The sequence below is a fragment of the Uloborus diversus genome, chromosome 1, assembly GCF_026930045.1.
Source record: "Uloborus diversus isolate 005 chromosome 1, Udiv.v.3.1, whole genome shotgun sequence".
NCBI classification, from domain to species: domain Eukaryota; kingdom Metazoa; phylum Arthropoda; class Arachnida; order Araneae; family Uloboridae; genus Uloborus; species Uloborus diversus.
In genome coordinates, this window is record NC_072731.1 from 128,502,163 (window position 1) to 128,523,203 (window position 21,041).

Consider the following 21,041-nt stretch of genomic DNA (forward strand, 5'->3'; position numbering starts at 1 on the left):
GCACTTGACATTTCCCTACATTAACTGCCATACCCCATTTATCTGCCCACTTAGTAATATGATCTAAATCCTCTTGCAGCTGTTTTACTTGTTCTTCATTTTCGACAATCCCCATAACTTTTACATCGTCAGCAAAACAATTCATGCTTCCAGAAATATTTTCATTGATGTCATTCATAAATATAATAAAGAAAAGAGGCCCTAAAACTGATCCCTGAGGAACCCCACTTAAAACATCACTCCAATTAGAATGATTTCCTCTCACAACTACTCTTTGCTTCCTACCAGTAAGCCAATTTCTAACCCAAAGTAAAGTTTTTCCTCCTATTCCTATGTCAGTTAACTTGCTGAGAAGAGCAACATGCGGTACATTGTCAAAAGCTTTTTGAAAATCAATATAAACAACATCCACACATTTTTTGTTATCTAAAGCTGAGGTAACTTTGTTGTAGAAATGCAATAAATTGGTAGTACAGGATTTACCTTTCCTGAAACCATACTGCAAACTAGTCAACAGACTATTAATCTCTAAGATCTTCATGATCTTAATTTTGATCAAAGTTTCGAAAATCTTACAAATCACCGAAGTCAAACTTACAGGTCTATAATTCCCAGCAATACCTTTAGACCCCTTCTTGAAGAGTGGCATTATGTTAGCCAGCTTCCAATCCTCTGGCACCGTCCCCGAGTTATAAGAAGAATTGAAAATATTCAAAATAACATCCACTAATTCTTCTGCACATTCAATTAAAATTTTTGGATAAATATTATCTGGTCCCGGAGCTTTAGTTGCTTTAATCTTTTTCAAATGAAATAAAACCTTCTCCCTGGAAAATACAAAATCCTCAAGCTGTATAATAGCTTGTGTCTTGTTAGTGTCAACTGTTGAGATGCAATTATCGTTAAACACACTGGACAAAAAGTTATTTAGAACATTTGCAATATCCCTATCGTTTTGGATTAAATTTCCATACTCATCAACCAAAGGCCCAATTTGACTGTTTCGAGCTTTCCCAGAATTAGCGTAAGCAAAAAACCTCTTAGGGTTCCCATCAATGTCATCTGCCAGCCTTTGCTCCAATTCCCTTTTCTGAATCCGTACCAAATACTTAAAATTTCGCCTTGCCTTACCATACTGGAGCCTCTCCGCACTCTGACCAGTTTCTTTAAACTGACAAAAAGTGACTTGCTTATAATTAAGAGCTTCTTTAGTCTCCCTGGAGAACCACATGGGCCAAATTTTGGTACTAACACCTTTTCTCCTAAATGGAACATAGTCCCCAACCGTTTTAGCAAGTTTATCCTTAAATTCCGTCCACTGCTGATCTACGTCGCTATTTTCCAATCCTGACGAAAAAACCTCTTTCAAGCTCTGCCTAAGTGCAACAAAATCAGTGTTTCTGAAATTGGGCACAAACCTAAAATTATCATCTTTGCACACTTCAAATTTAACCCAGAACCTAATGCTGTTATGATCACTATCTCCAATATGCTCCCCTACACACAACCCCTGAACAAAACTACCTATGTCACAAAAAACAAGATCCAAAATCGCCTCCTCTCGAGTTCCCTGAGTTACAACTTGATCTAAGAAATAGTCACCAATTACTTTTAAAAATTCCTCTTCTTTGCCATTACCAGGATAAAAATTATTCCAATCAATACCCGGAAAATTGAAATCCCCCATTATGATAACGGATCCCTTACTGGACATGTCACTAATAATACGGTACATCTGTTCATCTTGTCCCTGGTTTGAGTTAGGTGGCCTATAAATGTTTCCAAAGCGTAGCTTTTTGCCCTTACTGCTCATCAACTCCAGCCAAACCATATCAATATCAATAGGCTTATCATTTATGACCAATTCATTGCAAATAAAATTGTCTCTAACATAAAATAAAACCCCACCACCTCTTTTACCTACTCTATCCTGTCTGAACAAATTATACCCAGCAATATGTAATAACTCTGCATCAGATTCGGTAGCCCATGTCTCTGTAATTCCAATAACATCCAACTTCTCATCCATAACTATGCTTTTCCATTCATCTATCTTGTTCCTAATACTGCGAGCATTGGCATAGAAAACTTTAAGCATGCCTAAGTTGCTTTTATTTAACACCCTGAAATTTCCTAAATTACGATTGTTAACATTACTACTCTTGTTCGTCACTTTATTTCCATTTCTAGCAATACCCAAAAAAATTTCATTCTCTCGATACCTGATGCTTGAACCATGTCCCCCATTCCAACTTAGTTTTTTGACTCCGAAGCCCCTAAAATTAATCCATAACCATTTTGACCCCTGTAGAGCTCAAATGCAGGCCATCCCTAGCAATCCAATCCCGTTTACAATGACTCCATACATCAATGAACCTGATACTGCACTTTTCGCAAATTGACTTCAGTAGCAAGTTCATACACCTCGCACGTTGATTTAGCCAGCTCCTATGCACTCCATACCTGGGAAGCAAACCAACCACTTGGACATTCGTCGAAAAGCTGGTTGCTTTATCCAACAGAGATTCCCATTCCCTAGAAAACTCCTCATTTTTACTGTGGCCTACATCATTTGTTCCCACCCACAAAGTAACCATGTCCTCCTTATTCAATACTCCCTTCTTTTCAGCAACCATATTAACGTCTTTTACCCTAGCCCCTGGTAAACAACACCTAGCCACCTTACGCTTTACTCTCCCAACTGTGTTACCCACCTCCCTTACCATAGAGTCCCCCAAAATTACACCCTTAGTTTCCCAATCTAACTCCTCATTTGAAACTAATGAGGAGTTAGATTGGGAAACGAACCAATTCAGAACTTTTCACAACTGATTTTGAGTGTGAAAAGTTCTGAATTGGTTCGAAACTTTTACAAAAAAAAACTTCAATTGGGAGAGAACTATTCAATTTTCTTTTTTGTTCTGATATTTGGCTAAAGTAATAAGTATTAATGGTTTTATAGATCTTATCGATATGTGTTTTCTATTCTGTAGTACTCTAAGGCGGAACAAACCTAAATTATTTCAATTTGATCCAGTACATTGCTTTAAGTCCTTAAAGGCGTAAGGCCACATAACCTCAAAAATGACCAAACTAATCGATTTTTTTAATTGTTTATTTTAAAACTTTAGATTGTTTCAAACTTTATGAAGAGAGTTTCAACGCTCTAGTTTAATTATTTAAAAAGTTATTGGCTTTAGGTCACTCACACTAGGTGCGCTTTTTCTCGATTTCGAATGGGGTGGGTGTCTTGTCTTTAAATTTAAGTTGTTTACCTTGAATTTTCAAAAAATGCCCAAGTGGATATTTTTCTAAAACAATTTCAACTTTGAAGTAGAAGAGAAGTTCGAAATGAAGCAACTGCAATAAGGACTATCTTATATTGTTCATCATTACTAACTGCAGCCCTCTCCATTGTATCTGTATAAATATTATTGAGAAAACTTGATACAGCGGAGCCCACCCGCTAAATTAAGGCACGAGCCGCCACTGGCCTAGAAGTTTCACGAGACGCTCCGATAAGTGAAGTCAAAGGTAAAATCAATGAAGCTTCACAAGGCCCTCCCCCGAAATAAAAGTTACAAGTCAACAAAACATTAAAATACCTGAAAAAACCTAATTTCAGGGAGTCCTTAGTGACTTCAGAGAATAGACGGAGGTAGGCGTTTCGTGAGAACTGCCACAAAAAATTTCGGAAGTGAAGCCTTAAAATTGACATTTTAGAGGTGTTAACGGAAGATGAGGAGGCTTTCCCCCTGGAGAACATTACTAAACTGAAATTTCTAAATTCCGAAATTTATTTACAAATTGAACTTTATGCAATTGTGGTCACGTAAAAGTGGGGTTAGGGGTTCTAAACCGGGAATTTTTTGAAATTTAAGTCTTAAAAACGCATTTTTGGCTATCTTTGATGGTATTAGAAGAAGAGGATTAGAGTTATGGGGCTGTATCAAAATGTTCTGATATTGAAGTTATAGAAATGCAAATATAGATTATTTGCTGAGATATAAGGAGATTGAGGGGGGAGGGTACTCTCGGTAATGCTTCGAAATAGAAGAACAAAAAACACATTTCTATGCTATGTTTGGTGATTTCAAGGGTTCTCCTAAAAAAATTTTCGACATAGAGGATCTAAAAACACAATTGTAAATTATTTTTGGTATGCAAAGGGGTACAGGATGGAAGATTCGGGAGTTCTCCGATTTAAAAGTTTTTGCAGCTATCTTTTGGAGATGATACACAAAGGAGGGAAATGTGGAAGTTTCATGCTGGAAATACTTTGAAAATGAAGTTCCAAAAACTCACTTTAGGCTATATTAGTACCAGTTAGAGGAGAAGGAGAGGTTAGGTAGCTTTCCCTCGAAATTTTTACGAATTTAAAGTCTTTGAAAAAAATTAAAAGTTTTCTTTGGGGAAATTATGATGGGAATTGGAGATTGAGTGCTCTCTCCCAGAAATTTTCGAAAACTCAAGGAGAAAAAATGCAATTTTAGGCTCTTTTTGGTCAAGGGGCTCGTCTTTATGCTTCTGGGAGGGGCTTAAGCCCTTAAAATCCTCTGTGGGTGCGTGCAATTGTGAATAGGGGAGAGGGGGGCACATGTGAACAAAAAAGACATTTTTCTATATTTTTCATTATTGATTTGAGATAAAAAAGAAAAAGGTGCTAAATGTGATAAATCAAACATTTGCTAATATTTTCATGCAGTTATCCCCCTTCTACAAGAGTAAATTTCAACCTAAAAATTAATTCTAAAATATGTTAAATTTTGTTCACATCTGCCCCGGTGGGGGGGCAGTTGTAAACATACCTGGGGCACAAGTGAACAGATACATAAATGGTATAAAATGCACCTAAGCATATCTTTAAGTACTCTTTATTACACATTAATAAACACAATGAAAATATAAATATTGAGTACATAATAAATTAACTTGATTCAACGAACATTATAGCCTTCAAGTTTTACAGAAAAAGAAACTGAAGAAGCAGCTCGATATGTGCTACCTAAAATTGTAGGTGGGGGTAATTTTAGCAGAATATCATCAGTGTTTACCATCGATGTATCATCTGTTTCTGGAAATACAAAGGTTTCTTTCTTCTGCTTCCTCATGAATTTAACATTTGCTTCATCACTCTCCATTTCCTCGATACGGCCAACATAGTGAATTTTTGTCTTATTTGTAGTGAATTCTACAAGGACAAAGTCATTCAAAGCTACATTTTCTGGTGCAAGGTTGACTTCAGCACAAATTTCTTGATGGCTACTCTCTTCAAAGCTAATGTCGGACTCGGAGTCACTGACTACAACCTTTGACTGCTCCTTTTTCAACAGTTCAGCAAGTTCTAACTTTCTTTTCTTTGCAACTCTTTCACATTTTATCTTCATTTTCTCTGCCTTTTCTTCCATAGCTTTGACAACAATATCTTTTTCGGGGGTGTCTGTTAAAATTCTTGATTTTCTTTTTTGACGCTGCTTACTTTTCCCTAGAGTGGAATCGTGAAATTCTATTCAAGGCAATGGTCTCGCACATTCTGGGGTAGGACTTGAATGTGCATTGCAGCTGGTGGAGGCATCCTCGAGATTAACTGGCATTAAGCTTGTTATTTGAATTGGGATGAAATCAGCGTCAGTAAAAGCAAGCCGAGATAACGGCCAAATTCCTGGTTTAGAAAAACCCCGATTTAATATTTTTGGATGTAAAGGCTGCTGTGAAAGCTGGTGAAGAACACTGACCAATTTCATATATAGTTATTCTTTTTCCTGGGTGTAATGTCAACCAGTCATTGAAAGAAGTTTTCAGTGTGATTTAAAGGGGCCATAAACACCTACATCCAAATGCTGTAAGCGATGTGAACAATGAGGGGAGAATGTAAGGAGTACTATTCCATTCTCACGACAAAATAATATTACATCCAAACTAATATGACTTTCATGATTATCAAGTAGAAGCAAAACAGGATTTGCTGCGGTACAGCGGGAGTACTTTTGGAAGTGTTTTACAACATCTAGGAAGATATCTGTTGTCATCCATCCAGTTTTGGATACTAACCCTAAGCTTTCTGATGGTGCTCCATTTAAGAAAATATCTTTGTATCTTTTTCTTGGGAATACAAAAACAGGAGGTACAGTGTTTCCCATTGCATTAACTATACCACAAAATTATACAAGTTCACCTCTCTCGCCTGAAACATTTTGTCCAACTTTTTTCTCTCTACAAACCGCGATCACTTTTGGAGCCTCCAACACAGTCGCAATACAGCTGATACTTACTTCAATTATTAAAATTTTTAATTACTCAATGTTTCTTAATTAGCCTAATCAAATTAAAAAATTAAACAATTTTTGAAATTGAAATAACTAAAAAAAAAACCAGTATGGGGCACATGTAAACAGTTCACACCTGCCCCTACATAGTGTGTTCACATGTGCCCCATATAACAACTTAAGTCTAATCTGATAAAAAGCAATATTTCTTTCAAATTTTTTAAAAAAAAATAGAGTACAAAAACTTATTTTATAAATCTCACTTCAAAATGAATAAAGTTCAAATCACAATAAAGATAGTGTTGAATGTGTTTTTACTCTGAGAACTGGAACATGAAAGTTTATTGGGACCTTCCAAAACAGAAGTTATTATGATAACTAAAAAACAAAATGGTTGAGATCTTTGGAATTTCAGGCAGCAGACAGTACTACTGCTGTCATCTACATGAATTTTTTTCAGATTTTTTTCCTCATGTTATCTGGGTAAAATATGGTTTGTTCACATGTGCCCCCCTCTCCCCTACTCGTGTTTTGTCATTCTGTAAAATGTAAAGCTTCATTCGGTAAATTAATAATTTCACCACTTCAAAAATTTAAACTTCTGGTGCTGCTAATTATTGACTGTCAAAACTAAACATGAATTAATAAATTATTATTAATTGCAAAACATATACTTACTGACATTATTAAAAGACATCAAGAGAAAAATTAATTCATGATAAGTTTTATACATACTTTTACGAATTTCCCTGTATGACTTACTTCTATTGTTTTTTTTTTTTACTGTGGCAGAGCTGTATAAAAAAGAAATCATTGTTCAAAACAAAGATATTTACACTTTTCCCTTTTCAGTCCAGAGTCTCGCAAACCTGCCGGGTTTTGAAAACCAGTGAGGGTGCTCTAAACACAGAGTGCAAAAAAAAGGGGGGGGGGACCCAAACAAGGCCAAATTTTCAAGGTGTAACTTGAATGTACTTCAGTCTTTTAAACAGTGGAAAATATCAACTTTTACTTCAGTTTTTTATCACAAAATAATTCCATGAGAAAAACAAAATAAATATGATAAAATAAAATGCAGCGGAAATATTAGCGAGAATCAAAACACAAATAGTGTAGGAACAAAAACACAACAGTATAATTTGTTATTTTTGTTCAGCTTAACTAAATGTTAAAAAATTCGTCCCTTTTTGTATGACCTCATTTTTCTGCCTGCGGCTGATGGGGGTGCCCGGGAGATTTTTGGATTTTTTTTGGAGGGGGGTGCTAGAGCATTGCAGCACCCTCGCACCCTCGGAGTCGGCATCCCGGAGCATCTATTTTGATCAGAAAGGGAAGCTTGACTCAAGCCCCCTCTCTTCTAATTGTTTTTTTTCTTTTCTATTTTTATTCTCCAAATACGAGCATGCCGCTTTCCTCTTTTTTTCCCCTCCGTGGTATGCGCCCTTTTTGCCTTGTGCCCCTAGCCCGGGGCCTGAATGGACCCAAATATTCGCTGGCCAGACCCCTGTTAACATACACGAAAATTTTGAATAGGACCCCTAATCGGAATTCAAACTCTCACCCGAAAAAGTTTTAAACCCTAACTAGATAACGCTTAAGCTCACAGGAAAAAAGAAATACATTCCAAGCAATCACATCTTTTTTAATCAAAGTCAATTCGGCAGTGGTTATGCACGCATTAGATTCTTGAAGCAATGTCTTCATGACTTCGGTTAAATAGTTTTTTGATGAAACTAATTGAAACCAAGACTACTGGTAATGATACGGATTTATTATACATTTCTGGGCCTTGTTTTTCGCCTAAGGATCTCACCGGACCCCAAGCAAAAAGTTTTCTATGATAGAAAAAAAATTGGTATATGAAGAAATCGTATATAGTTAGAGACTGAGACATGAGATAGTATACTTAAATTCTTTAACAAATTTAGTCTGTTTGATACATTTAAGAAATGCAACCATAAAACTTACCATCAACGAAACGGGCTTTTGGTGCCATTGATTTATGGAAACAACAGTCGAACAAAAGATTTTAAATTTCCTCAATACAAAAAGCTACTAGCCCGACAGAAAAAAGGTAAACAAAAAATTTCTTCCCACAATGGTTGCGTTCGACGAAACTCACCGGTCGACCGGTAAGTAACTGGTTACTAACCAAAGCGTTCTATGATCAACCGGTTACCACAGCGGTTACCATTCTAAGCAGTTGATTGGTTGATTGGAGCACGTGATCATTAGCTGTCACGTGATTAACTAACCGGTCGCTCTCGGTCGTGCTCGTCGAACGCACCCAATGATCTGCTTTTCACGTCACGAAAACGGTTGGTTCAAAGTAGCGCCATCTAGTGATCAACTTTAAAATGTTATTAGGAACTGCTGCTGTTTTTGGCTAAAGTCAGCGAAACCGAAACGCGATCAGTGAACGCGATGCCTCTTTTGTCCATAGGCGGATTTAGGCTGTGAATTCTGGGGGTGCAACAATATAGCATTGGTGTAGCTACGGAGGGGCGGAGAGGACGGCATACTTTTCTGGGCGGCGATTCAGCACTTTTGGTGTGAAAAAAAAATCAAATAAGGGAATCATACTTTAAATCTAATACTGGAGGCAAAGAAAAAAAAACCCTTTGAAATGTAAGGTTTTGGTATGAATGACTGAACGGCCATTTCAGTGTTCAAAGTTGAAATATTTTCGTAGTGAGTCCTTGAACCTTCCTCATTCACTTAATATCCGTAAATTGTAATTCAACACTTCAATTGTATTTTTAAAACTTAAATTTCGGAACATATTCAAATATGTAATATCAAATATATTTCTGAAATATAACATCTGTTTCTGTATATAAGTATCAAATATATTTCTGTAAAAGTTGTTTCTTTGCCAGTGCTGAATTAATGCAGGGAAAACAAACTATTAGAACTTTTTTTAGGGAATAAAAGTTGACTCTCCATCGTCCCCAAAGGCTTAAACTGACCTTAGTTTTGATAAAGATTCGGTAGAGAACCCCATTCCCCCAAAAATTACTTTTAATTGCAATTTTTTATGAAAATTCAGAATAATTCTCCGAGATAGGCGCCTGACCCCGCCCCCTTTATTTTTGTAGGAAGAATACGGATTAAATTATTTTCCCTTTGCTACCTTAAATGAAATTTTCTATTTTGAGCGATAATTTTCAATGCTTTAATGTATTAGGTATATCTCAATGAAAAGGTGGCAAATAGAGGAACTGCCCCGGGCGACAGAAACTGTAGCTATGCCATTGCAATACAGGGGATGGGGAGGGAGATTCAGCACTGCAAATGGCGACTAAAGCTGCTATTTTGACGGCAAAGGCGACTATTTTGATGACAAAAGCGAGTATTTTGCAATCAGTTGTAAAATACAGCGACTATTTTAGTAAGTGTATCTATCTGACAAAAGCTAGTTTTTTTGTTTTTTTTTCTCCTAGAAGAAAAATTTGTGAAAAAAAAATTAAAAATTCGCTTTTAAGTTTACCCCCTAGTTGCCCCGTAAAAAAAGGAAAAGTTTTACCGCGTTTAATTTTTGAAAACAATCGTTTTAAAAAATGAGAAAATGAAATGTAAGAAAACATTCACGGTCAGAAAAAATGAAATTTACACTTTTGTACAAAAAAGTTGTGACGCTTCGAGTTCTTTTTATACAGACTTGACTTTCTTGAATGTGACGCTTCGAGTTCTTTTTATACAGTCAGTCTTTTTCTGTTGTCTTTAATTAAGTCAGAGTGAGAAAAATGTACTAGAATGTGTCAGTGCTGGTTTCTCTAGTGTTTGTTGAGGGTTGGGATAAAATTTGGAATATAGTTTTTAAAGTTTTCCTTTTTAAAGGTTGTTTGGAGAAAATTTACTCCACGTAGGTCTGTCCCACTTCAGGGTATTAAAATGATATAAATGGTTTGTTTTTTAAATAGGAGACTATTTTAGAAATTATTTTCTGTATCTGGTAACTATTTTGGAGACTATTATTCATATTAAAGGCAACAAAAGCAACTAATTTTAGTAGCGGAACTCAGTGATAGCACTGTCCCGCCCCCTTTAAAAAATTTTGAAATTTTACCGTGGAATTGTTGGTTTTTAGTTGATTTCAGAGTGATTTTATTGTTCTGTTTACTTGAGTGATGTGTAAGGACGTTATATCGTTTTTGAGGAAGTAAATCACAATAGCCATATTTTTTGACTTTATGGTTGTTTCAAATAAAAAAAGAAAATTGTAATGTTATACCAATACATACCCAATTACAGAGTATAAAGTTATTATATAATACAGCGTTGAAAAATAATTAAAGGAATGTTTTTATTTGATTTATGTAATTATTTATCATCTTTCTTTTTTAAATGGAGAAATACCTCTTTTCAATTCGTGTAGCACAATTTTTTTCGCACTTGCGATGTGTGGTGACCGGATCACACAACAAGCTGCCTATTATTGTATTTTTGGGTTTGCTTTCAAATAAATTAACTTGCATTTAGCTGTAGAAAAATGTAAGTTGTTTTACAAAATTCCTGAGGAGAAATATATATTTTCTCCTGATAAAATATATTTCATTTAAATTTTCTTTGAAAATCCAACCAAAATTGTTGGGGGTGCGGCGCACCCCCTGGCACCCCCGTAAATCCGCCTGTGCTTTTGTCATTAGTTTTTTTTTATTGTTTTGTGTGAATTTGTAATATGTTTTTTTTTTTTTTTTTTTTTTTTTTTGAGCAATCACGATTGCTAATTGTTTTCATTTGATCGTCCTTGATGTCCGGTTTCTTTTTCATTCACACACATACACACAGCGCTTTGCACACACACAAGCCTACACATACACAACTATACACACGTAACCACCCAAGAGGAGAGACAGGAACCGTTTCTAGAAACAAGCGAGTGGGGTAGTAACCAATGAGTAGGGTCCTATCGCAACTTGTGATTGCGAAAAACATAATTTGAATTCAAAATTTCAGAATTCAAATTAATTTTAAATATGGAATTCAACATCGGGGAAATGGATGCTTACAACTACGAAATTTGCAATAATTTTTAACAGTAATGATTCTTGAATTCTCTTCCTTTCTACGTGGGCCAAATACTCACAAGACTTCAAAAATTAATTTAAAAAGAATAAAACAAAAAAGAAATGCATACAAACAAAAATTACTGGGCTTATTAGCATTTTGAATGTGAATGACAATATTTTTTCATCGTGTTTGTGGGAAGCTTTCTTTTCTATTCTTCTGAAATTACATTGCACCATAACAAACTGTTTGTAGCCTGTAATTTACCCCAAAGAAAACACGTGGAATAGAATGTTTTACCTTTTTCTTTAGTACTGTTAATCATCGCACGGTAGCGTATACGACTGGAGTTGCGAATAGTTTGTTTGAGTTGCGAATTGAAACAGTCGGAAATAAAATTTTAATTTTATCTATGAATGAAATAATTAACATCTTTTCCTTTTTTCCATTTTCTTTTCTTTGCTTTTTTTTTTGAGCAATCACGATTGTTCTCTGCTGGCGGCGGCGCGGCTGCTCCGGTTTTGAACTACCCGCTTCTCCTGGTCGGAGGCGTCCATATCCTACACACACGCAAGTTTATACACACACACACGACTTCACACACATACCCTCACACACGCCTACGTGCATACACACAGGTCTACGCACACACACAACTATGCACACCTATCCGCCTAGGAGGAGAGACAGGCTTGGGGGGGGGGGGGACAGGAGCCGTTTCTAGAAACAATAACTCCAATGAGTAGGGTCCTGTCTCAGTTCGTGATTGCGAAAAACATAATCTGAATTCAAAATTTCAGAATTCAAATTAATTTTCTTTTTTTTTTTGTCGAGATTTTAGAGCGTAGCACTGATAAACCGTATTAACTCCACTCACTTTTTCCTTCCATGGAAATGCACCAGAAGGAAAGAGAAACTAAAGTGTAAACTCGAAGAAAAATAAAAGCTCGGAGTTAAAACTTTTAGAATGTTTGAATTAAAGTTATTTTTAAAGTTCCAAAGCTACCAAAGATGATTTTAAACTTAAAAAACAGGCTCTTTTAATTACATTAAATGGATAACTACAGCAGACGATATTATGTCAAAAAAATATAAAAACAACCACGAAAAGGCTTCGTCCGAGCGTTCTGTTAAATTTAAAAAACTGTTTCTGAGAAATTTCCTAACTAAAAACGCAAAATTTTCTGAAATTTCTAATTTTTTCTTCGAAATAATTCGTACCTCAGCAATGTGTATTTTTCTGATCTGGAAGTGTCAACATCGCCTTAGCGTACGCGGTATCCGGGCACGTTCTACAGTGAGAGAAAAACGCCATTTAAATGCTCTTACGATGATGGAGAGCTTATATTTCTGTAATGTAAAATCATGATTTCAAGTAGAAAAGGTATTTTTTCGTTATCTTTTTAACATGTTTTTCTCTCGAGTAAATCGCGTTTCGTGTTTCAGGACAAGAAGCAAAGCCTAATCGATTGAAATACGTTCAATTGTGTTAGGAGTTAATTTGAAGAATTCTGCAATAGTATTAATGTATTTTTTAGAACTTTTACAGTTCTTGTGCCTTTTAAGAGAAAAAGCATTAGTAATATAGGAAGGAAATAATCAGTTTATCCTGTTTGTTATTTTTTCATTCTCGCCCTACATTCTCGGTTTTACCATACACTAATGAGAATGTTCCCTACATTCAAACGTTACCAACATCATTAATTTTCATTGATTAAATGTATTCTTTTATATTTTCTTAAGTTTTTAAATTATGAATTACTGTACTAGTTTTTCTCTGATTTCCAAATATCTTTAATATATACAACTTGAAGAAATCTGAAATTTTATTGCGATTGTAGTTAGTTGCTCTGCTCTTCGTATTATATATTGATTCTTAATATCTGTTTGTTACGAATTTATAAAAACGAGTGCATTTTCTTTCCTTAATTACATGTTTTTCTGCCCTAAAATATGTTTGTACTATAGGTATATGTTTTAGAACAATTTGTGTTACTGTCACTATGATCAAATTTTGTGTCTTGAAAATATATGTAAAATGCTAAACCTTTCAAGTTTCTCCGAATAGGAAAATCAGAAATTGGAATAGCATAAATATTTCTTTCTATATTTTTGCTTTCAATTCTTGCAGTTAAAGATTTTATAGCTTGACGTTTTTTGCTTTATGTGTTTCATGTCTGAGTTTATTTTCCAACAAACATCTAGCCTTTTCTTAACTTTGTTAACTTTTTTTGTGTTCAAGTGTTTGTTTTTGAATGTATTGAAGTTGATTCTTTCAGAAACTATGTAGGAATTTATTTTGGAAGGGTCCCCCAAGCCAAAAATCATGATATAACTTTTCGTAATTAAATTTGAAGTATTAAATTTTTTGTTCATGATGAGAAAAATTTTAAAATTTGTTTCCAGAGACTCCCATTAAGGGCGCCCGTATAGGGGAGCAAAGGGGGCTCAAGCCCCCCCCCCCTTTTTGAAATTAAAACTTCTTTGCTTTTAGTACTTTTTTCTTTGCAAAAATGGAAAAAAAACATTTCTTTTCCAGCCTATAGTGAATAAGTTATTAAAAATATCTCTAATAACTCTAATCTGTACTGAAATCAGTTTCTATGGGGAAAATATGCTGCTAAACCATGGGGAAAATATCTCAGACCCCTCCCCCCACCCCCTTAAATTTTTGCATATGGGTGCCCATGACTCCCATGATCCTTTTGCCTACCAAAAATACTCCCTTATTCTTTTCAGGAGCAAAAATATTTCTCATACCTACAAATTTTTTTCATAATTTTGTCATATTTTCGGCGTTATTAATTCTCTATTCTTTGCTTTTCATGAGATTATTTTGAATCTGCTCTTTTTTGCAAAATACACAGGAGTCTATGGTCTATGAATAGAACTAATACTTGCAATATTATTGTTTCAAAAATTTCTGGGAGGGAGTAAAATTTTACTACGCAGTTATACTATTCTGTACAGTCATGGGACGTGGGATTGAACAAAAACTGTTCAGAATATGGGAGTGTTCATTATATAGAGGAAGACTGGATAATACATGTATATTTAGGTGTCCCCCAAAAACTTATTTTGGAAGTTTGAGATTTCATGTTGATAAAACGTTGCCCCTATAGTACCACACAAAAATATTTATCCAAATTAAACTAGTATGTTGTGACCATCACAAAACTTTCTTCTATATCTTTCTGAGGAAATCTAATCCCTCCCCATGCTTGACGAGGAAGCAATATTTTCAACAAAAACAACTGCACATGCAAAAACTGGACGACCATTACCAATTTCGAATTATCGCAAAAGCAAGCAAAAAACAAAAATTGAAAGTTATTTTAAAAGCCTTGCTTTATTAATTACAAATATTTTATTTGTTAAAAAACACATGATGGCAACAGTTAAAATGTTTAAATCATTGGGATTTTCCGGTCATTTTGCAATAACTAAAATTACACGAAACACGCAGACAACAGTCTATTAAGATTTATCTTTCTTATTGTTGCATTAATAAGGCATTAATAATTTTCATTCTCTCTATCGCAAAAAAAAAAAAAAACCATCCCTTGGAATGATTAGCGCAAAAATTGAACCAACACGTGTTTGTATATAGGTTCAGATTTATTTTATATTTCACCCAGAGTGCCATATTTCTTGTAATATGGCACTTGGTACAGATGTAATATACCCTCCTACTTGGCGATATCCGATTTTTTACACAAAATTGGAATATTTTTCTCGCCAGTGAGGCAATAACATTTTAAGCATGGTATCTGAGGCTAAACTAATCTGTGTTTGGCAACCCAAAGGCAATCTTAGATCTGTTCAAACTTGTTTACTTGTTAGCGGTCCATGTTAGGTAGATAATTGTTTTTTCGTGCAATGTACCTAGTGATGTAAAATACCTGGGTATTTATTTTTAGGAGTAAATACTCAGGGTATATACCCGGGTAAATACCCAAAATGGGTATTTACCACTGTATTTAATTCAAAAATTTATATTCAACTAAAATACTTTTCTGTATGTATTCCACTATGTATATATATACAGGGTGATTTGTTTTAACCTTCAAGACCTCTATTTTTGCAACCGTTAGTCCTAGATGCATACTTCCAGTTGCAAAAATGTTCAAAATCAGATGTAAAGGTAAGATATTGAAAATTTGAAGTAAAAATAAAAATAAGTAAAAAAATACAAATTTTAACTTTTTACACGTGCCCCAAGCATTGAGAAGGAATAGATGGAGAGAGTGCAACCCTACTATCACGAAACGGCAACCATACCATGTGACCTGGGGAGCAATTTCTAGTTGACCGTAACCGCTGAAGAAGTTTTCATTAGCTGAAGCCATGAATGATAAAGGGGATTATTCGATAAAGGTGCTTTTCCAAATGTCGCCAAATTTTGGCGATAAATCTCTCTCTTATGGCAACCAAGCGCCACTGTCGCAATACTACGGCAACTCTACTATTTTCCCCTTCCCTGGCGATAAACTGCTCTCATAGCAAACCGGTGCCACTACGGGGATACTACGGCAACCCTTTTACCACCCATTCTACGGAGCGGAGCGCCCCCTGCCTTTCGTCCCACCCCCGCTTTTCGCATTTCGGATGGGAGTGCAGTGGTTTCACCTCGTGGCCAAATTTTTTTTTAAATAAATTTAAATTGGGCGTTTTTCTTTTTTCAAAAAACTAAGAGGATCTTATTAAAAACCTGCAAGCAGTGAGTACAACTTTTTACTTTTTTTAAATTTGTAAGTAGTTTTTATAAAACGGCATGGGATGCAGTGATTTCATTGTTACATAACCACCCCCTCTTTTGTAGTGCTTAATTTTACAAAAATAATAAATTTATTTGAGTCTAATATTTATTTTAATCCTAAATTTATCCTTTCCAATCGTTTTTTTATTTTTTTCTGTCCAGATGTATTTAGATTTTGCTCTAATCAGGCTAAACGTGTTTGCAACCATGCCGTTTTATTTTTTGATTTTATGTGTTTTCCTTCAACTGTTGCTAAATTTTTTGGCCCCCATTTCCAGACGCTGTTTTTTTTCGCTCTGCAAATGAAAAAGAAAGGGTGAAAATATTTTTTTTTATCCTACTTCCATGGAAAATGAATGAATTTCTCGTGTTTTGTAGGATTTATTTTTTAATTGAATTTTTAAGAGTTTATTTGTTTAGATAAGTTAATTATTGTGTTTTTGAGGATATTTCCCAAATTAATTTTTGATGTTTGTTTTAATGTTTTTATGGTCATTGGGAAAATTTGTGTGGTCGGCCATACATAATTCGTCCGACCGCATAGAATATCATTGGTCGGCTGTTGAAATTAGATCCCGCCCCTTTGGTCGGGTTCATAAAACAGTCCCGACCCCAGGCAGCAATTTCTACTCTGCTCGTGCACAGAAGTTGGTCGGTGCTTCATTACATTTCCGGCGGTCGGGTCTGCAACCACTGCCTTACTAAAAATATAGCTATCTAGTTTTCGCAGCATTTTATTGTATTGTTTAGGGTTTATTTATTTAGATTAGTTTATAATTAGTGTTTTTGTGCATTAGATTATTCAAATTAATTTCTTTTTTAATAGGTTAATAATTTATTTTAGGGTCATTCCGTATCAAATCAACACACTTTTAATTAAAATTTTACCCCACCCCCTCAGATTTTGATAAAATTTGGCACACATATAGTGGGCACTAAGAATAACAAAAATACAAAATTTCAAATTTTTATCTTGAATAGTTTTTTGTGTACGGCCTTGTAAAGTTTTCAAAAAATCGTGAAAAATCTACAAACAAGCAATTTTCAAATTGCTCTAAAAGCTGTCAAAATTGAGTTAGAGAGGTGGGACCGGTGTTATTTTGTAGCTTTTTTAATGCTCTTTTAAGAGATATGCAACATGTCCTATGTAGTAGTAAAAAAAGTTTTTTTTAGTGCAAATCAAATTTTTGATTTTGATTTTTTTCAAAAAGTACCACTTTTAAAATTTTCAAAAAAATTCTATAAATAGACAGTACTTTCATAAACTGCCATGCAAAGTTTTATGATGGGATGGTAATGGGAACTATGTCAAAAAAAAAAAAACTACTGACTCCTATTTTTCATAAATATCAGATTTTGACATAATAATTATTTTATTGTAGCAAAATATTTTGTAGTAAATGCTTTCATGACAAATATGAATGCATTGTACTTTAAATTCTTCTTATAAAAATATTTGTAAAAATTAACGCAAATAAAACACCAAAATTTAAATAAAATTACATCAATTTATGCTGTATGAAAAGTTGATAAATTTACAATAAATATTGTTGTGACTAAATAGTTAGATAAGCAAGTATTATTTAAAAAAAACTTTTCCTTTCCATTCACTTGATCCAGTATCTGCAGATCTAGCAAGTTGGTACCTTTCTGTGCAAGTTAAAACAAACACCAGTCTGCCACATGGCCCCCCCATGTGGCAGTCTGTTTTTCTTCTAACTTGCTCAAGCCAGACTCTCCACAAGCATTCATTCAGTGACTAGAGACCTTGCTAACAAGTAGTGTTTTAAATTTTATTACTGTCTTAAGTTATCCATTCCATAATGTAAAATAGTTGTGATACCTCACATAAAAGAATTATTACTTTGAACTTCAGTATTTCTAATGTGTTAGCTATGATTAAAACTTGTAGTTAAAAGGCAAGTATTAAGATTTTTTTAGAAAATATGGAAACTAGTGAAAAATGCAGTACTGTGGTAAGAGTTCAGTGTTGTAATCCATTGAAGAAAACAAATCATCGTGTTCGAGATAGAAAAAAACTGAGAAATGTCACATCTTGGATGACAGGTTCATTTCCACAAATACTTGATGGCTCCATGATTTGTGATCAGTGTAGAAAAGACCTAACAAAGTTAAAAAATACAGTGCCCATTAGTGAAAAAAATTCTGAAAATGAAGATTCTCCTGAGTTGGAGGTGAATGTTCCAGACGAAGATCCAGACTTTGCAACAAGTTCAGTGATTGTTCAGACACTAAATACTTCACTTCAAGAATTAGGTGTGTCCCCGATTGATAAGAAGAAAATGACTTCCAAGCAGTATGCTTCGACTAAGGTAAAAAAAATCTCCTCATCTATGAAACGTAAACTCTTTGTTACTGCTGAAAATTCTTCATCAGATAATGATACTGAAATTGACCAATCGGTTCTTCAAAATCTGAAAACCAACTTTTTGAATTGTACAAATAGATAAAAAAAAATTATGATTCTCACATGTTTACCCGAGAAATGGAGTGTTAGGAAGATAATGCATGAGTTTAATGCTCCAAACTACTTAGTTCGACAGTCAAAACAAATTTTGAAAGAAAAAGGGTTTATGGAAGGTCCTAATCCAAAGCCAGGGAAGTGTTTATCAACAGAAACAGTCGAAACTGTGCATTCTTTTTACGAAAATGATGAAATTAGCCGGGCGATGCCAGGAATGAAAGATTGTGTAACAGTTACTCTGCCAGATGGAGGCAAGAAAAAAATGTCAAAAAGACTTATTTTGTGTAATCTAAAAGAAGCTTATAATCATTTCAAAGATAAGCACCCAAATATAAAAATTGGTTTTTCTAAATTCGCTGAATTAAAACCAAAACACTGTATATTAGCTGGGCAGAGCGGCACACACTCTGTATGTGTGTGCACAACTCATCAAAACATAAAGTTGATGATGGAAAATGCTAAGCTAAATTCACTTACAGATGGTAACTTGAAAACCTACAAGGATTGTATTGCAAAGATGCTTTGTAACCCATCAACAATAGATTGCAACATGGGGAACTGTGAGTATTGCCCTGGAGAAACTGCTTTACGGAAAATTTTAGAAACTTCTTTTGAAAAAAACTTAATTGAAAAAGTTCAGTTTCGCCAATGGGTGTCAGTCGATCGCTGCAACCTAGAGATGTTTGAGAAAACCTCAGATGAATTTATAGATTTATTTTGCAGCAACATGCCTTCTTTAGTCCGACATGATTTTATTGCAAAGCAACAAGCATCATTCCTCAACAACATTAAAGAAAACATCAGAGAGTCAGAATTTGTAATTACATGTGATTTCTCTGAAAATTACAGCATAGTTTTACAGGATGAAGCCCAGAGCTACCACTGGACTAGTCAGCAGGTCACCATTCATCCCTTTGTGATATACTTTAAGAACGGCAAAATTGAACACTTGAACTTCGTTGTCATTTCTGACTGCCTAGAACACAATACAATCGCAGTCTACACTTTTCTCAAGAAACTCATTCCTTATTTAACAAATAAGTTCCAAAAGCTTCCAAAAAAAATCTATTACTTTTCAGACGGTTCTGGCGCACAATACAAAAATAAGAAAAAATTTTTGAACCTTTGTCTTCATCAGAAAGATTTCGGTATTGAAGCCGAGTGGCATTTTTAGGCCACGGCCCATGGAAAAGGGCCTTGTGATGGAGTAGGCGGTTCAATTAAGAGACTGGCAGCTCGAGCAAGTTTGCAGAGGCCATACGAAAACCAGATCCAAACACCGAGAGATCTTTTTGAGTGGGCAGTCGAAAATGTTCCAAAAGTAGACTTTGTCTTTTCCACACAAAAAGATTACATTGAAACTGATAAGATTTTACAGCCCCGATTTAAAGAAGCCTTAACAATCAAAGGTACACAGCAGTTCCATTCGTTCATCCCTAAAAGTGGTTCAAAATTATTAGTGAAGTACTTTTCAAATGATACTCAGGTGTGGGAAAAGGAGGTAACGAAATCTCCTGAGAAACTTACATTTGAAAATATAAGAGGCTAGGTTACTGCCGTGTATGACAACAATTGGTGGCTTGGTTATGTATTAGAAAAAAACGAAGAACAAGATGAAGTTAAAATTGCTTTTCTTTATCCAAGTGGACCAACCAAATCTTTTTCCTACCCCAGGCATTCAGATGTAATGTGGGTCTCTGTTGTGAACATACTAACAAGAGTGGACCCTGTTACTCCAACAGGAAGAACTTACGCTCTTCTAGAAAATGATATAGACCAAACCCAATTGGCTTTTTCAAAATTTAAACAGTGAACTTCTGAACATGGACCTCCTTCTTTACATAAAATCTGATTTATACTCAACAATTTCACTTCTTTAACCTTTTTTAAGTTAGTAGTGATTTCTTATTTGTTTAAAATTAATATTTTTAGTTCTGTGTAAATTTTCAATGAAGTTAAAATAATTCTCACCCTTCTATATCACTCATAAATGTAAAGGCTTATAAAATCTGTTAATTATTGTAAAGCTGTCGACTAATGATAACTATTCATGTATTCACCAAACAACAAAAGTATGTTCAACTTGTATTGTAGATTTCTAAAACATCATTATGTTATACAGAACTAGCAGTTTTGCCCCAAAACCACAGTTTATATATAGCCTAGAAATAGAGGTTTTATGAATTTACTATAAGCACAGAGTGTTTATTTCATAAACAATTTAATGTATATTATATATAGGGTATATATGGTTTTATGTCAAACCTCTCTTATGGTGTGTCAAACGTCCCTCAAGTGGGGAGGTTTGACCCAGTTTGAACACTCTTGAAAAATCTTTAATAAAGAAAATAATTTTTAACTTAAATAAGTAGGAGCAATCTAAAAAGTCGCTTGGATGTATTTCCTTTCGAAAAAAGTCAACCAGGAATTTTTTTTATTCAAACTTTAAAAAAAAAAAGAAACCTTAGTAAAAAGTGGGTCAAACCTCCCAGTTTCCCCTACTCAAGTGATTTTTCATAAA

The 21,041-nt window shown here is 34.6% G+C and overlaps 2 protein-coding genes across 2 annotated transcripts in view; one reads left to right on the forward strand and one right to left on the reverse strand.

Annotated features, from left to right (window-relative positions):
- The window catches only part of LOC129221222 (mortality factor 4-like protein 1), a 98,135-nt gene extending 89,779 nt beyond the window's left edge, over nucleotides 1-8,356 (reverse strand). Inside the window, exon 1 of the mRNA XM_054855679.1 lies at nucleotides 8,235-8,356. Coding sequence (XP_054711654.1) covers nucleotides 8,235-8,262 — 28 coding nt within the window. The 5' untranslated portion in view covers nucleotides 8,263-8,356. The remainder of the gene's footprint in view (nucleotides 1-8,234) is intronic.
- Nucleotides 8,357-12,524: 4,168 nt separating this feature from the next.
- The window catches only part of LOC129232082 (uncharacterized), a 44,026-nt gene continuing 35,509 nt past the window's right edge, over nucleotides 12,525-21,041 (forward strand). Inside the window, exon 1 of the mRNA XM_054866321.1 lies at nucleotides 12,525-12,660. The gene's annotated coding sequence lies outside the window, so the exon portion shown is untranslated. The remainder of the gene's footprint in view (nucleotides 12,661-21,041) is intronic.